Source organism: Corylus avellana, chromosome ca11 (assembly GCF_901000735.1).
Source record: "Corylus avellana chromosome ca11, CavTom2PMs-1.0".
Taxonomy (NCBI): Eukaryota; Viridiplantae; Streptophyta; class Magnoliopsida; order Fagales; family Betulaceae; genus Corylus; species Corylus avellana.
This window is the reverse complement of record NC_081551.1, coordinates 17,546,224-17,562,697: the sequence shown is the minus strand read 5'-3', so window position 1 is coordinate 17,562,697 and position 16,474 is coordinate 17,546,224. Positions and strand designations below refer to the sequence as shown.

At 35.2% G+C, this 16,474-nt stretch overlaps 2 protein-coding genes across 2 annotated transcripts; one reads left to right on the top strand and one right to left on the bottom strand.

Moving 5' to 3' along the window:
* Positions 1-11,256: 11,256 nt before the first annotated feature.
* Positions 11,257-12,342, top strand: LOC132166733 (early nodulin-93-like). Its single transcript, XM_059577607.1, has 4 exons — positions 11,257-11,510; positions 11,806-11,867; positions 11,982-12,057; positions 12,147-12,342. The coding sequence occupies exons 1-4, from the start codon at positions 11,420-11,422 to the stop codon at positions 12,236-12,238; spliced, it is 321 nt and encodes a 106-aa protein (XP_059433590.1). The 5' UTR covers positions 11,257-11,419; the 3' UTR covers positions 12,239-12,342.
* Positions 12,343-12,395: 53 nt separating this feature from the next.
* On the bottom strand, positions 12,396-14,841 carry LOC132166732 (pentatricopeptide repeat-containing protein At1g08070, chloroplastic-like). The gene has a single exon (XM_059577606.1). It carries the CDS (start codon positions 14,627-14,629, stop codon positions 12,410-12,412), a length of 2,220 nt encoding a protein of 739 aa, XP_059433589.1. The 5' UTR covers positions 14,630-14,841; the 3' UTR covers positions 12,396-12,409.
* Positions 14,842-16,474: the final 1,633 nt, after the last annotated feature.

Sequence of the window (16,474 nt, the reverse complement as noted above, 5' to 3'; positions counted from 1 at the left end):
TAAATTGGGGGCCCTAGGCGAGGGCCTAACTCACCTAGGGCCTAAGCCGGCCATGCCTATCATATGGGACTTTTTACTCATGACCATACAATATGTTTCTCATGGCAAATCTATTGTGCTCACTGGGTTGAATCCCACAGGTTTGACTTTAGAGGAGGGCCATAAATTCCTGAAACCTTCTACTTCAGGGAATAGAGGTATGTGGCTGCAATTGATAGTTCCAGAGACTCATTGCTTTCTATTAGCCTAACATGCACCCATTCAAAAATTGCTAGATGAATTTGCCTCTGTTTTTGATGAACCTACTGGATTGCCCCCTATTAGGAGTCATGATCACCAAATCATTCTTAAAGGGAATCAACCTATTATTGTTCATCCTTATTAATACCCATACTTTCAAAAAACTGAGATTGAAAAAATCATCCGGGAACTTCTGGAATTAGGGGTTATCAAACCTAGTCAAAGTCCTTTTTCTTCGCTCGTTTTGCTTGTGCGTAAGGTGGATGGTAGTTGGAGGATGTGTGTCAATTATAGGGCCTTAAATAAGGACACGGTTAGGGATAAATTCCCTATCCCTGTTATTGATGAGCTATTAGATGAATAACATGGGGGTTATGATTTTTTTGAAATTGGATTTACGTTTGGGTTACCACCAAATACGTGTGCGACCTGAATATGTACCTAAGATAGTATTTCGCACTCATGAAGGGCACTATGAATTCTTGGTAATGCCGTTCGGCCTCACTAATGCCCCCTTGACTTTCCAAGGTTTAATGAATGACCTCTTTAAGTCCTTCCTATGTAAATTTGTATTGGTTTTCTTTGATGACATTTTAGTGTATAGTCACAGTTTGGCTGAGCATTTGGGGCACCGATGGTCTGTTTTGGAAGTGTTGCATACTCACCAATTATATGCTAAAGAGTCCAAGTGTAAGTTTGGGGTGGAGGAGATTGATTACCACGGACACTTAATTTCACCTTTTGGCGTACGAGCGGATCCTTCCAAGATGGAGGCTATGGTCGCTTGGCCGATTCCTACTTCTATTAAATCTTTGAGAGGCTTCTTGGGTCTTACAAGGTATTACAGGAAGTGTATTAAGGGGTATGGAATCATTGTTGCCCCCCTTACTGCCCTATTGAAGAAGAATGCATTCCATTAGAGTCTTATTGCAACTGAGGCTTTCCTTAATTTGAAGAAGGCAGTTACAAGCTCCCCAGTACTTCGCTTACCAGATTTTTCAAAAACATTCACCATTGAATGTGATGCTTGTGGAACGGGTTTAGGCGTTGTTTTGATGCAGGAGGGACAGCCCATAGCTTACTTGAGCAAAGCATTAAAAGAACAGGCACTTTTCTTATCAACATACGAGAAGGAATTGCTCTCTCTCGTTACAGTCGTGCAAAAATAGAGGCCTTATTTGCAATGACAATCCTTTCGAGTAAAAACTGATCAACAAGCCCTAAAGTTTTTATTGGAACAAAGGGCTAGAACTGTATCTCAGCAACGTTGGATTTCAAAATTGCTTGGCTATGATTTTGTGATCGAGTACAAGAAAGGGAAGGATAATAGAGTGGCTGATGCTCTCTCCCGCAAGTTTGAAGACGCTCCTAAAATTGCTGCCTTGAGCATTTCTTTAATTTCTTTTCCTACACCAGATTGGATTGAGGACTTGAAAACTTCTTATTTACAACATCCAGATTCCAAGGAATTGCTTCAGAAACTCCAACAATGGCTAAGTGCACCTAAAGGGTTTGTTCTTTAGCAAGGCTTGATTTTGAAGAAAGGGAGGATTTGGGTGGTTCAGAATTCAGCCTTCAAAAAATAACTTCTGGAATATATTCATTCTTACCCTATAGCTGGCCATTCGGGGTATCACAAGACCATTGACCGAGCTAAGGCTGATTTTTATTGGAGTGGAATGTGCAAGGACATTAAAAAATTTATAAGGGAGTGTTCCGTTTGTGTGGAGAACAAGCATGAAACAACACATCCAGCAGGGTTGTTGTAACCCCTACCTATTCCAACTCGGGCTTGGTCGGATATATCAATGGATTTTATTGAAGGCCTACCTTCTTCACATGGCTCGATGGTAATCTTTGTAGTGGTGGATAGGTTCACTAAGTATGCACACTTTTTGCCCTTATCCCACCCATATACAGCATCTAAAGTGGCTGAGATCTTTGTAGCCAATGTTCTTAAGCTCCATGGGATGCCAAGAACTATTGTCTCAGACCGTGACCCTATATTCACGAGTTCATTTTGGAGAGATTTGTTTAAACTCTACGGAATCTCTCTTGCTCTAAGCTTGGCTTACCATCCCCAATCGGATGGACAAACCGAAGCTCTTAACAAGTGCTTGGAGACTTATTTACGTTGCTATGCTGGAGCTAAGCCTATGGAGTGGAGTAATTGGTTACCCATGGCAGAATTGTGGTACAACACTACCCACCATTCCTCCACGGGCTACACCCATTTTGAAGCACTATACGGCTATTCCCCACCCTTTTTGTTGTCGTATGTTCCAGGTATAGTAGTAAACTTGGCAGTGGATTTGCTCTTAATGGACCACACCAAGACGATCACCCTTCTTAAAGAGCATCTCCATCATGCCCAAAACTGAATGAAGATGTAGGCAGATAAACATCGCATTGAGCTAGAGTTCCAAGAGGGCGATTGGGTATACTTCGCCTTCAACCATATCGACAGAAGACTGTGGCTATGCGCAAGAATTTGAAACTTTCTCCCAGATTTTTTGGGCCATTCCAAATCCTTAAATGGATTTGCTTTGTTGCATATCGGCTGGATTTACCATCAAAGGCCCGCATTCACCCTGTCTTTCATGTCTCTTGTCTAAAACGTAAGCTGGCTCAACATATCTTTCCTTTGCCAACACTGCCTCCGGTGGACAAGAATGGGGAAATTAAGCCTAAACCTAAATTAGTGGTTGATAGGCGATTGTCAAAAAAGAGGGGAAGGGCTATGACTAAAGTCCTTGTGAGGTGGAAGGGAGCTCATGTTGAGGATAACACTTTGGAAAGTCTTTGGGATTTGCAGCTTCAATATCCGCACCTTGTGGGCAAGGTGCTTTGAAGAGGAGGACTATGTTACGGGCTCACCTATGGCTAGGAGTAAACAGAGAGATTACGGGCTGGTTAGTCAATTTACTAGGGTGCCACGTGTCTTGCTTGGATGGCTCAGTAGAAGGAACCAGAATAAGGAGCTGTCATCTTTTTCTTTTCTGCATTTTGTTATCTTTCTTGGCATTTAGCTTTTATCTGTTCTTACGTTTTGCTTTGCTTGTATTGCGTTTTGGGATGATATTTGTAAGAGCGTGAAAGGCGCAATTCTGTTAGAATTTTTTGAACAGAATTGAGCTTACATATTGGGCTCCAATGTGTAGGAGAAGGCATTGAGAATTATCTGAGAATTTGCTTGTATCCAGTAGATTGAGCCTCTCGAAGAGCTCCTTACTTAATATCTATTTCAGCCATTATCATCTTCTCCACTCTTCCATAGCAGAAAATACCTAAAAATATCCACCAACCCAACTAAGCCCTGTACATAAATTCTGACAATTAAATAGATACTATCGATTTCACTTTAAATTGAGAGGATTAGAAATACCTGATTTAGACTTTTTATATCCTTGTTGTTGTGCAGGTTCAAAGTCTGAGGTTTCATCAAAGAATTTTGAAAAGCAAAGACATTACCCCTATAGTTTAGATATGCTTAGCAAAATCTGGGAAGGCCCCAATAATTGAAGAACGGCATCCCAACTCCAGGATGTTAGGATAAACGCTTGAGGTGAACTGATTTTTCATTGATTGTTTTTATTCCTAGCTATCTCCAATTGGCTTAATTTATAGCTGCTTGGACTTTAAATTGGATCTTCAAGGACAATGCTAGTCTTGCTTGATTTAAAATCATTGAATGATCTAAACTTGAGCACAATAATCCTGTACACCACGAAGAGAAACTCAGAGCGTGAGCTTAGAGGCAGCTAGAGACGATGGATAGAGATGGTGGTGACTGGCGGCATTGACAGGAGATGATGGCTGAAAAATGGCCGAAATTGGTGACGACTAGCGATAGTGACAGAATATGGGAGCCATAAAATCGTTGTTGTTGGTGTCAGCCTGCGGTGGTGAAGTGAGATGGTGATGCCTTGGTGGCAATGGATAGAGATGGTTGTAACCAACAACGGTGGCTAAAGAAGGGCCTTTAACAACAATAGGCGAAAAATGAGTCAAAATAGGCCAAAACAAAGCCAACTATGTGCTAAATATTAGGGCTAACTTGGGTCGATAAATGAGCTTGGATCATCAAACAAGACCAACAAAAATGGTAAATGAATGGGCCAACAAAGGGCCAAACACTGGCTTTTAAGCACATCTGCATACCATAAAACTGTTATCCGTATCCACATATGTGCATACTGGTTTTTGCTAATCGCATATGCATATAGCGGATAGTGAATACAGGCGGTTAATATCCCGCTTGCATTTACAACTCGACTAGGAATAATGTACAACTGAACAAAAGAATAACTATTTCATAAGAATAATCATTCAATTCTAAGGATCTATTCTACATATCAAATGGGGTAAAAATAACACCAATATGGTAGGTGGAGGTAATATGAAATCAGTTTTGATTATAATTAAATATGATTACCTAAAAGATAGGAGATTATATATAACTAATATGATTTGACCATAATCATATATTCTAACCACTTACCACATATGCTGTTCATCAAATAGCAATGCAGTAGCCCTGCTTTTTTGTATCTCTTGGATGTTCTGAATTATTTTGGGACACTTGTAGGCTCTAACGTAACTTTTTCCATTTTTGTGTTTTTTGTTTTTTGTTTTTTTTATTATTATTGATGGAAAATGAACTTTTTGAGCTTAGCAGTAATCAATCCTAGTGGTTTTATTTTATGCAGATGTATGTGCATTGTTGGTGTTGCAAGTACACCAATGGGTGGACTTCTTGGCTCTCTTTCGTCTTTTTCTGCCACCAAGCTTGGATCTATTGCCATTGAAGGTATGGTTAATGGGTAGAACCATTTTTTTTCTGCTTCACGATCAGATGGGGAATCTTTGTTTTTAGAAAGGTTTCTTTTACTACTGGGTTCCCATATGGTTCTTCGAATGATTCATTGCATTTTGCAGAGAATTTTTACTGCCATGAAAAGAGAGCAAGATGATGATGGGAAACTATTTTCTGATTCTCTCAGGTATCAAATTTTGCCCTTTTTGGTATTGTTCTCTCCATATATATATTAGCCTGAAATTATTATCTACTTTTCTTTGAAAAGTCAAGATATTTTCTGTTTTCACCACAAGTTTTGGGTCCTATAATCTAGCAAGGCTTCCAATCACAAAGAATGTGGAATAAAGAGAGAAATTGTATAGGACATGTTCAAAGAGTACAATTCTTGTTCTGTGTGATTTATCTTTTTCTTCTTAATTACTCTTTTCGGTTTTAGAAGTAATAAGTGTTAAATCACCGATTATTTCAAAAGTTTAAACTAATAGGAATAAGTAATTTGAATCAATATTTTAACAATAAATTAGCCTTCTAAACATGAGAAGTTAGCAGTTCATCATTTGAGGCCGGCTTTGATGCTCATATGAGTTAATTATGTTTGTAAGAAAATTTTCTCTATTTCAATTTGCGAGCCATCGATAAGAGAGTAATTACCTATTCAATTAAGTTCTCTTCGATCACTGGAAACTAACTTTATTTATTCTTGTACAACAGATAATGATATATTAGTGTCATAACTGATAACCTTACTCGATAGAAGAACCAAATTAATGACTTATTAGCGCAACGACCTATGGTTAAAAGTCATTAGTGACAACTTTTAGCGATAACTTTTTATTGTTGCCAAAGTCTTGTAGCATGTGGGGCTCTTCGGCCCAAGCCCAACCTAGTGGGCTACTGGTATATCAAACATAAATAAAAAAAATAATAAAAAAAAAAAAACTCCAAACCCCGCATTCTAAAATTAGATAAATATCATTTTGAGTAAATATAATTTAGATTTAAATTATTTTTATTAAGTAAAAAAAAGAAAAAAAGAAAAGAAAAACTGAGTGAACGCCAGATTGGTTTATTTATTTATTTATTTTTGGTTTCACCAAGATTTGTTTACTTGCATATATATATATATATATATATATATATATATAACATGGATACTTTACCTTGTCCGACCATCTAAGGCTCATGTGAAATGCATTAAGCTACATCATCATCAGAACGAACTCCAATAGTCCCATTCAATTATCTATCTATTTGCACTTTGACCCCCAATAAAAAGTGACACTTGACCCCCTTAAACTTTCAAATTGTTGTAATTAGACTATTCTGACTTTTTTTTTTTTTTTTTTCCTAAAAAATGCCCCCATCCCAAGTTTTTTTTATTTTTTTATTTTTTTATTTTTTATATTTTTAAATTAAAATTAAATTTTTTTAAAAAAAAAAATTAAAAATTAAGGGGTGACCAGCCACCAAGTTGGGCCTAGGGGTGGCTTTGGCTACCCTAGACCGAACACCTCTTAATTTTTAACATATATTTATTTTTAACTTGGGATGAGGACATTTTGAAAAAAAAAAAAAAAAAAAAAAAAGTCAGAGTGGTCGAATTGCAACAATTTGAAAGTTTGGGGAGGGTCAAGTGTTACTTTTTAAACATTGAAAGTCAAAGTATAAATGGGTGGACAGTTCATGAGTATAAAATGTATTTTTTCCCATGATAAATTAAAGTACCCTGAAACACACAAGAAAATAATAGGCTCATCAAATTATCTGAAAAATTACGGACGTAAACAGAAAGGAAAAAATTATTAGTTAATATTGAAAATGAAGATGTAAAAATAAATTTGGAGTAAAAAAATTCTAAAAGTTTGGCTTTAATTTCAAATTATCTATGTTGCCCATCTTACAGGTTAAAATCGTTACACTTTGACCCACAATGATTTTTGCTTAGCTAAAAAATTAATGAAAATTCATGTAATTAAACTGAAAAATTCTTCATGTAAATGCCAAGAGATTCCTCAATGCAAGAAACCAATAATAATAATAATAATAATAATAACAACATCTTCATTACACTCTTCTATGATGTTTTTTGATATCATAATAACACCTACCAAGGAAGGATTTTTAGCATCTATATAGGTCTTATGATGTTGGATTCTGGTACTTATAATTAACATACAATCACTAAGGATTAAGATTGTAATGATTTGAAATTATGAGGTCGACATAGATATAATTGAAATTTTAGAATTTTTAATTTGAAATCATGATCAAACATAAGATTTATCATGAAATTGTTCTAATAATCTTTTTATAATTCGATCAAATCATATGATTACTGTATTAGATATGCTCAAATTAGAGAATATATGTCTTTTGGTAAAGTGGTCAAAGTATATATCATTCTTGAAAAAGACTTTTACCCTTACATGAACTGGAATACACATAGGGAGCAATAGGCTAGAAAGCAACCGGGGCTATATTTGGAGTTGCACTTCGCGTTCGCTTGTTAGATTTGAGTCGTGTTAAAATATGGTATAAAATTATATAAGTTAAACATAACTTGGCCCATTTAATCAAGGGCGAAACCACTTATAGATCAAGGGGGGCTATAGCCTGCCTTAGTTTTCAGTTTTTCTTTAAATTTGTTTGGAAAAACTTTACAAAACTCCCTATACGTTTTGAATTATCTCTCCAAAGTTCAAAAACTCTTAATTTAGAGTATTAAACTTTTAATTTTTTAAAATGTCCTATGTTAGGATTTTTTGTTAAATATTTTCAAAATACCCATATTTTTTTTTTTTACAAAATACAAAATTGCAAAGATTCATGTTTAAGTATTTTTGTAAATTCCGTTAAATCCTAACCAATGCCTAATATTTGCAAAAAAAAAATTTTCATTAAAAAAATGAGTATTTTGGGAATATATTTAACGGAAAATATTTCGTACAGAGGGGGGACATTGCAAAAAAATGAAAGGTTTGATACCCTAAATTGAGAGTTTTTGAGTTATGAAGAGATAGTTTTAAAACAAGTGAAAATTCATGAAATTTTCTAAAGTTTCCCAAAGTTAAATGTAAATGTAATTTTAGGCTTAAAATTTAAGCTTGACCCCTATTAAAATTAGAAAAAAATGTAAAATTGGTCTATATAGTTGGCCTAAATTACAAATCACTCACTATGGTATAACAAATAATTTATAAATCCTTATAGTTGGCCTAAGTTACAAATTACTCCATCTAATATAAAAAATAATCTATAGGCCATTGTAGTTGACTTAAATTACAAATCATTCTCTGTGGTATAAAAAATAATTTATTGGTCCTCATGGTAGGCAAAAATAACAATTTACTCTCTCAAATCAATTTCCGTTAAGTAACTTAACAAAATTTGTTACTTTGTCACCTCATACCTAATAAAAATACGACACGTGTTATTATTAATTTCTTACTTTAAAAAATGACAATTAGAAGTTTCCACATCATTTTAGAACATCAATTAAGATTACACATTAGCTCTCACTCCACATCATACTACTACAGTAAATTAACCCAATCTCTTATATCCCAAAATTTTACTCCGTGCGTAACCCTCCCCCATTTTCATCTTCTTCGGCACGATTTGAGAGCATTTTACAAGAATTTGATGGTCACATTTTGTGAAGCGGTTGAGGAAGATGAAGATGAATGAGGGTTACACACAAGGTAAAATTTTGGGGATACAAGATATTAGGTTAATTTACTATAACAACATGATGTGGAGTGGGAGTTGATGTGTAATCTTAGCTAATGTTCTAAAACGATGTGAAAAATCCTAATTATCATTTTTTTTAAGTCAGAATTATGTTAAGTTACTTAACGAAAATTGATTTCAGTAAATAAACTATTATTTTGGCATACTCTAATGGCGTATAAATTATTTTTTTATACTAAATAAAGAGATTTGAAATTTAGGCCAACTACAAGGACCTATAAATTATTTTTTATACTATAAAGAGTGATCTGTAATTTAAGCAAATTACAGAGACCTATAAGTTATTTTTTTATACTACAAAAAGTGATTTGTAATTTAGACCAACCATAATAACCAATTTTATATTTATCCCTTAAAATTATGCTTGATTCTTCATTAATAATTTTTTTTAGGGTTAAATACCTAATACCCTCTGGGGTTTGACAACTTTATTTTTACCTTCTTGGGATTTCATTTTTATTACAGGAGGTTCTTGTGGTTTTGATAAATGACCAAGTTAGTCCATCCATTAGTTGACCGTTAGTTGACCTAACAGAATTCCACGTGGACCAATCAGATGTTGACACATGGCACCTACTTAATTTTTAATTTTTTTTTTTCAAATTAAAAAAAAAAAAAAAAAAAAAGAAAAGGAAAAAAAATTGGGGTGGCTCTTGGCCATTTGAGCCACCCCCTTTGGCCATGGGGATGGCCTGGCCACCCCCATCTGGCTGAATGGGGGTGGTCGGGTGCCACGTGTCAATATCTGATTAGTCCACGTGAAATTCCGTTAGGTCAATTAACGGATGGACTAACTTGGTTATTTATCAAAACTACAGAAACCTCATGTGATAAAAATGAAACTCCAAAAAAGTAAAAATAAAGTTGTTAAACCTCATGGAGTATTAGGTATGTAATCCTTTTTTTTATCGCTAAAATCTTAGTTTCGTCCTGTGTAATTCCGCGGATTAGATTGTGTAAAATATTGGCTAAACGTTACCTTCGCTCAAAACAACCTTTGAAAATAACCAACGGAGAAGTGGGAGTTCAACCGCACAAAGAGTCAAACAGACTAACCATTCGCCACCTACTCGCATAGAAAATAATAAGAGATACCCATCAAATGATCAAACATGTTTGGTAATATGTCTCAAAGAACATATCAACAAACAAGAATAATAATATCTGAGCCCTTGGTTTGGGAAAGGACACAAATTTCCTATGGATTGATATGGAAAAGCATTTATGTACCATACTAATAAGTGTCAAGTGTGGTTTTTCATATATGTTATTTAATATTTTTAATAGTTATTTATTGTCGTTCTACTAATTTAAGAATTAAGATTCTTTCCAGTTCAAATAAACTGAAGAATATCCAGTTAATTATAGTGAATGAGTATTTTTGTCTTTTTACTTTTTTTAAGAGACAAAAATACTCATTCACTATAACTAACTGAATATTCAAATAAATCAACTGGAGAAGATCATGTTTCCTAATTTAAGAACTCAACATCAATTTTTAAAAAATTTAAACATATTTAATGACATTGGTCACTAATTAAATTAGGTCAAGAATTTTTTTTTAAATTAATTAGGAAGAAATTCGTGTCCTTTGGGAAATGTGTCCCTTTTGTAGGTGCAATAGAGGCGAAGCACGTGTAAGAGTACCCATGGTTTTAAGGGCAGCTTTGTGGTAAACCAGTGGGTTGTTCTGTTCTGCGATCTACATCGAGCTAAAAAGTGACTTTCAAAAAGTGATTAATTTAAATTAAAATATCAAATCAAATTCCATTATTGATTGAGTATATTTATACAATTGATTTGGGTGTCGGTTCAAAACACGAGAGATGATGGTACGTAGTAGATCTCAATGCCCCTTGTTTTCTCTTCTTCACAGTTGCAACCACTTACTTGAATTTACTCCCATACCCTCCTTCTCTATTCTTTTGTTATATTATAAAATTAAATCATTATATTAGAAAAATGTTATACTTTTTCTCAAGTACTCATTCTCTGACGTGACAATAACAATCATCATTGAATGCTATATGTATTTTTCTTTGTTATTTCATCATATTGTAACTTTACAGAATAAACACTTAGAATGAGTTACTCTTGTATTACTCTCGTGTTCTTATAAGAATAATGTGTCTCTTAAATTACTATAAAATTTGTGATTGATCAGTATTAAATTTTGATGAAATAATGATTTTAAATATCACCTCATTTTTAGATGGATATAAGATTAAGAATGACACAAGAGACTTCTAAAAAAAATATATATTAAAAATTGGTCTTCTTTCCTGGCCTGCCTAGTTTAAAAATTGCCTACAAAACCGAGGGCCTTTTGGGGATAAAATAACAAGAATCAACCGACAATAACAGAAACCAAAGTGATAAGCGAAAACTAGCGACTCTGACATGATAACACTAGTAAAATGAAAACCATCAAACTTCCCAAAACACCTCGTCAGCCTCTCCATGATATCTTACCAAACTCCTCCCACAATATCCTTTATAAACAGCCAGCAATTCTCACACAATCCATTCATCCAAAGCTTTTCATATCTCCTTTGATTTTATTGGCTAACTTCTTCCATTCTCATTTGTTCCATTAACTCTCCCTTAATAATGGCAAAGAATGTTGCTCAGTCTCCTCTTGAGATTAATAGCCTGGCTTCTCTTGACCAAAGGTTGGCCATGGCCAAGCGCTGTTCTCATGGTATATATCTTTTGCTTTCCTTTTTTGTGTAGTTCTCTTTGGCCTTTTTATTTTCTTTCATTTTTCTCTTCCAAGACATAATTTCAGCTCAGAAAAACTTGATGCTTTCTGGGTATCTCACAAAGTTATGAGTAAATGTTGCATTTAGTTGATAATTATGTGATTAAGATTGAGTATTTCATAGTCTCTAATACTACCAAATAGCATGCAGAGGGGCTTTTCTTGCTTTTAATGGATAAGGATGATCTCCCTTTTTTCATTGTTTTTTTATTTTTCTTCTTTAATGGATAAACAGAGGGTGTGATAGCAGGAGCTAAGGCAGCCGTTGTTGCTACTATTGCCACTGCCATTCCAACTGTAAGCCTTCTTTCTCACATTTCTCACTACTTCTTTTCATTTTTCTTAGTTTTTCTTAGTTAAACTGAAAAATTCTTACATTTAATTTACTGATAATATGCGTATATATTGCAGATGGCTAGTGTGAGGATGCTGCCTTGGGCAAGGGCCAATCTGAATCACACTGCTCAAGCTCTCATAATCTCCACAGGTTACCATCACACCATCATTAATTATCATTATCATATTATTGCATTGATATTAATTTCTTAAAGGAAATTGTTGTTTGATTTGATGCAGTGGCCGGAGCAGCATATTTCATAGTGGCTGACAAGACTGTTTTGGCAACGGCTAGGAGGAACTCCTTCAAGCACTCTGACAATGAAGCATGAATGCCAATTCTTGATTATTATGTAAACCCAAAATCTAAATAAATAAATATGGGTTTCCTTCCACTTTAAGAGCACGATATATAGGAGCATTAGCATGTATTCAGAGATCATCTTATATTAATGCAAATCGTCTTCTACAAATGATTTTCTTTTGTTCAATAGTTACATAATTTACCAATAATCTTTACATGAGCAAGAACCATCTTTAAAATGGTGGAAACGGTTTCGATCTCTGGCGATGATTTCCCTATGGAAGATCTTGGATATTAGCTTTGTAGCCGAATGGCAATTTCCACAAACACGAAGGTTTTTCACAATTCTAATTGTCGTCCCTGGCTTTGTACTGATTAGACCAAAAGCAATGGCCAACTTCTCACTATGATGACTCAATGCTCCTTCCTTCCACTCCTCATCCATGTCATGAAGCACCTCAGATGTATCCGGCACGAACCCGGCCATTTCTAAAAGCCTATCTGTTTCTTCCAACATCTCATAGATATCTTTGCTCAGGGGATGCTCTTTATCACCAACAAGAAACTCATGAACAACACTATCCACCTCAATGGAGGTGCATCCAGGAACTTTCTTCATTCCCTTATCGTTGAGCCTGGTTCTCACCCTAGCTACATCATCCCATCTACAAGCTCCTGCATATATGTTTGATAAAAGCACATAAGCCCCTGGGTTTTCAGGCTCCAATTCAAAGAGATGCTCGGCAACATGTTCACCCAGTTCGACGCGTTTATGAACTTTACAAGCTCCTAGAAGAGAACCCCAGATGGCCCCATCTGGCTCCATTTCCATATTCTTCATCAATGCCTCTGCTTCATCAAACATCCCAGCTCGGCCTAGAAGATCTATCATGCATCCATAGTGTTGCAGTTTTGGCGAAATATTGAAATCATGGATCATTGAACTGAAATATTGGCGTCCAAGTTCTAGCAAACCAGCATGGGTACAAGCAGATAATAAACCAACAAATGTGATATCATCTGGTTTGAGTCCTTCATTGACCATTTTTGTAAAAAGTGCAATAGCCTTATCTGCATGTCCATGGATTCCTAACCCAGATATCATCGCATTCCAGGAAGCCAGGCTTTTAGAACTCATACCGTCAAAGACTTGTTCTGCTGCCTCTATATTTCCACATTTAGCATACATGTCAATTAGACTTGTCCAAAGAGAGCTATTGGTTATATTTTGAAAGTTCTTATCAACATATGCATGAATCCATTTGCCAAGGTCAAGAGCACCTAAGGAAGCACAAGCTGGAAGAACACCTAAGAGTGTCACATCATTAGGCTCAATATGTGATCTCAGCATTAACCGAAAAAGCACCAATGCTTCTTTATAGCAGCTCATATATGTATAACCGCCAATCATAACATTCCAAGAAATCACATCCCTTTGATGTATACCATCAAATAATCCTCGAGCTGTTTCCAAATCACCGCACTTTGAGTACATATCAATAAGTGCATTAACAAGCCGAAGATTTGAACCAAGTCCATGATGGTCCTCAATCCAAGACTGCACCCAATTGCCCAATTCAACCGACCCCGACTGAGCACAAGCTGAAAGTACAGTCACCAACGTACTCTCATTGGGCGGGACGTTCATTTTCTGCATCTCCTCAAAGAACGCCAATGCCTCTTCAAACCAGCCACATTGAGCATAGCCCGCAATCATAGCATTCCAAGATACCACATCTCTCACAGGAATTTCATCAAAAAGCCGGCGAGCATCGCCCATTAAACCCCTTGCAGCATAACCAGTGATCAAAGCTGTAAAAGACACCGCGTCTCGAAGGGTACTTTTATCAAACACCAAACGCGCATTTTCCAATGCACCATTTTGAGCATACATGTTGATGAGCGAAGTATGCACAAAGGCATCACACTCAAGCCCAAGCTTCAAAACTTGTGCATGGACCTGTTTCCCTTCATGGGTAGCCCCAACTTTAGCACAAGACTTCAAAACAAACGGAAAAGTATAAGAATTCGGCTCCGCCCCGCACAGAATCATACGGACATAGAATTCCACGGCTAGTATAGGGTTCTTGCTCAACGAGTGTCCACGTATAATTGTGTTCCAAATGAACCGGTTGGGTTCTTGGATGGATTCAAAGACTGAGAGCGCGTAAGGGAGGTCGCCAATGGGCGAGATGGCGCAACTCTCGATGAGCTTGCTTATCGCGAAGTGAGTGTTGTGGAGGCCGGTCTTGATGATGTGAGAGTGGACTTGTTTGAGGTCCTGGATGCTTCTGCATTTGGAGAGCAGGTGAAGAGATGGGTGGTTTTCCAAGAGTTTGTATGGAGGATCAGAGTATGGGAGAATATGGATTGTGGAGGATGAAATGGGCAGGGAGAGCGAAGTTGGAGAGAGCACCATTTTTGTGTTTTGCTCTCTCTCTCTCTCTCTCTCTCTCTCTCAGAAGAAGAAGAAGAAGAAGAAAGCTGAACCAGGGGCATAGATAACCATACTGAAAATTTGAGTGGTCAATATTTGATTATGAATTTTGTAAAATCTAAAATCTAAAATCTAATGCTTTATAGAAGGGTTTTCTGTTTTCTCAGCAAACCTATAAGCAAATTGAAAGCTTCTTGGAGGCAATTGAAGCTTCACCTAGAAAGCTAAAAGAAGACTTGAAAGTGATTTAAACGTCTTAATTTGCCACCATTGATGGAATGATTTAGTGGGTTGAAGTTCTTTATTAGCCTCTCAGGGTCCAATTTCAAAATAAATGACTAGTGTTTGGGATTATTTTCGCTAATGTTCTCGGTGAGGCTAGGTTTGGCTATAGTTCAACTCATTTGAGAGAAAGTCTCCCATTTTTTTACTATCTAGACTCATGTTACTGATTCCTAATGCGTATGCGCTACTATGGCTTAAGACAAAAAATGTCTTAATTTACTTAATTGAGTATAAAGAGTAATGTAATATAAATGTCTTAATTTACTTAATTGATTATAAAGAGTAATGTAATATATCACATTTTTATCTTATAACTATTATACAAAATTGACGTGGAAATTCCAATTAATTTTTAAATTTTTTTGTTCTTTTAACAATGGCTGATAAGAGATTGGTTAGAACTGCTACATCATTTGTGAGATGAAAATATAATTTTTATCATTACTTGATTGTGAAATGCTAATGGTTTTGTAAAGGTGAGTGATGACAATAACACAAGAAGATTACAGTTTGAGAATAACTTTTTAAGGAACTTGGTACAAATCAAGTCATTTGTGCTTTCCATTAGGATGATGACACATTAGCATGGAACAACAAAAGTGAGTGCTGTAAAAACATCAAATCTATCATTTATCAACAAAATTCAAAAAAACCATGAAATAAAGAAGGAAATCAAAGGAGAAAGATAAATATTTGATATTTTCACGACATTCATTTTTATTGTTTCATATTGACGTGTCATCCTCTTAATAAGACAAAAAATACTTGATTTGTGTGAAGTCCCTATAAAAGCTATTCTCTTACTGTTTTATATGAATTAATGAAAAAAATATTGCAATCAAGCAAATGGCAAAGATTTGGAAGAGCTCCAAAAATATGAAGACACTTCTCATGTGCTCTTGGTGTGTGTTTTCATTTGTATGTATGTGAATGATATTTATGTTTTTGGGTTCCAATTGTCTTCTTTAAATTGTGAATGTTGTTGAATTGGGGGTGTTAATATTCCAAAATGATCGCTTCTAGATGAAAAAAAACAAAGAAAAGAAAAAAAAAAAAAGACACTTTATGAAGAAGGCTTATTCCGTTATTCGCATGCCTTTTCTTGTTTTTGTTTTTCTTGCCCAAGTTGTCGGATTAAACCCCAGTAGCTAAGAAATAGGTTTAACCATAAATTGTGTCCGAAATAGTAAAAACTAAATAGTACTGCTTCATAATATTCCATTTCACTACAGCATGTGAATAACGGATAGGATTCATAGTTTTGATCATTTGGGAAGAATTTAAAGCTTATACAAATATGCATACATGACGTTGAAATTGGCACATTTATAATAATAATAATAATAATAATAATGTAGAATTATGTATATTGTTATATGTACTCATTTTAAATTTTGTTCATAAAATAGATATTATCAATTTTATTTAAAATCAAGAGAAGTAAAACGATAGCTATTAGCCTACCACGGCATAATGAGTCTTTTAGAGCATGTTTGAGATTGTGTTTAAAAAATATAACTAATTTTTAAGTTAAAAATGGCT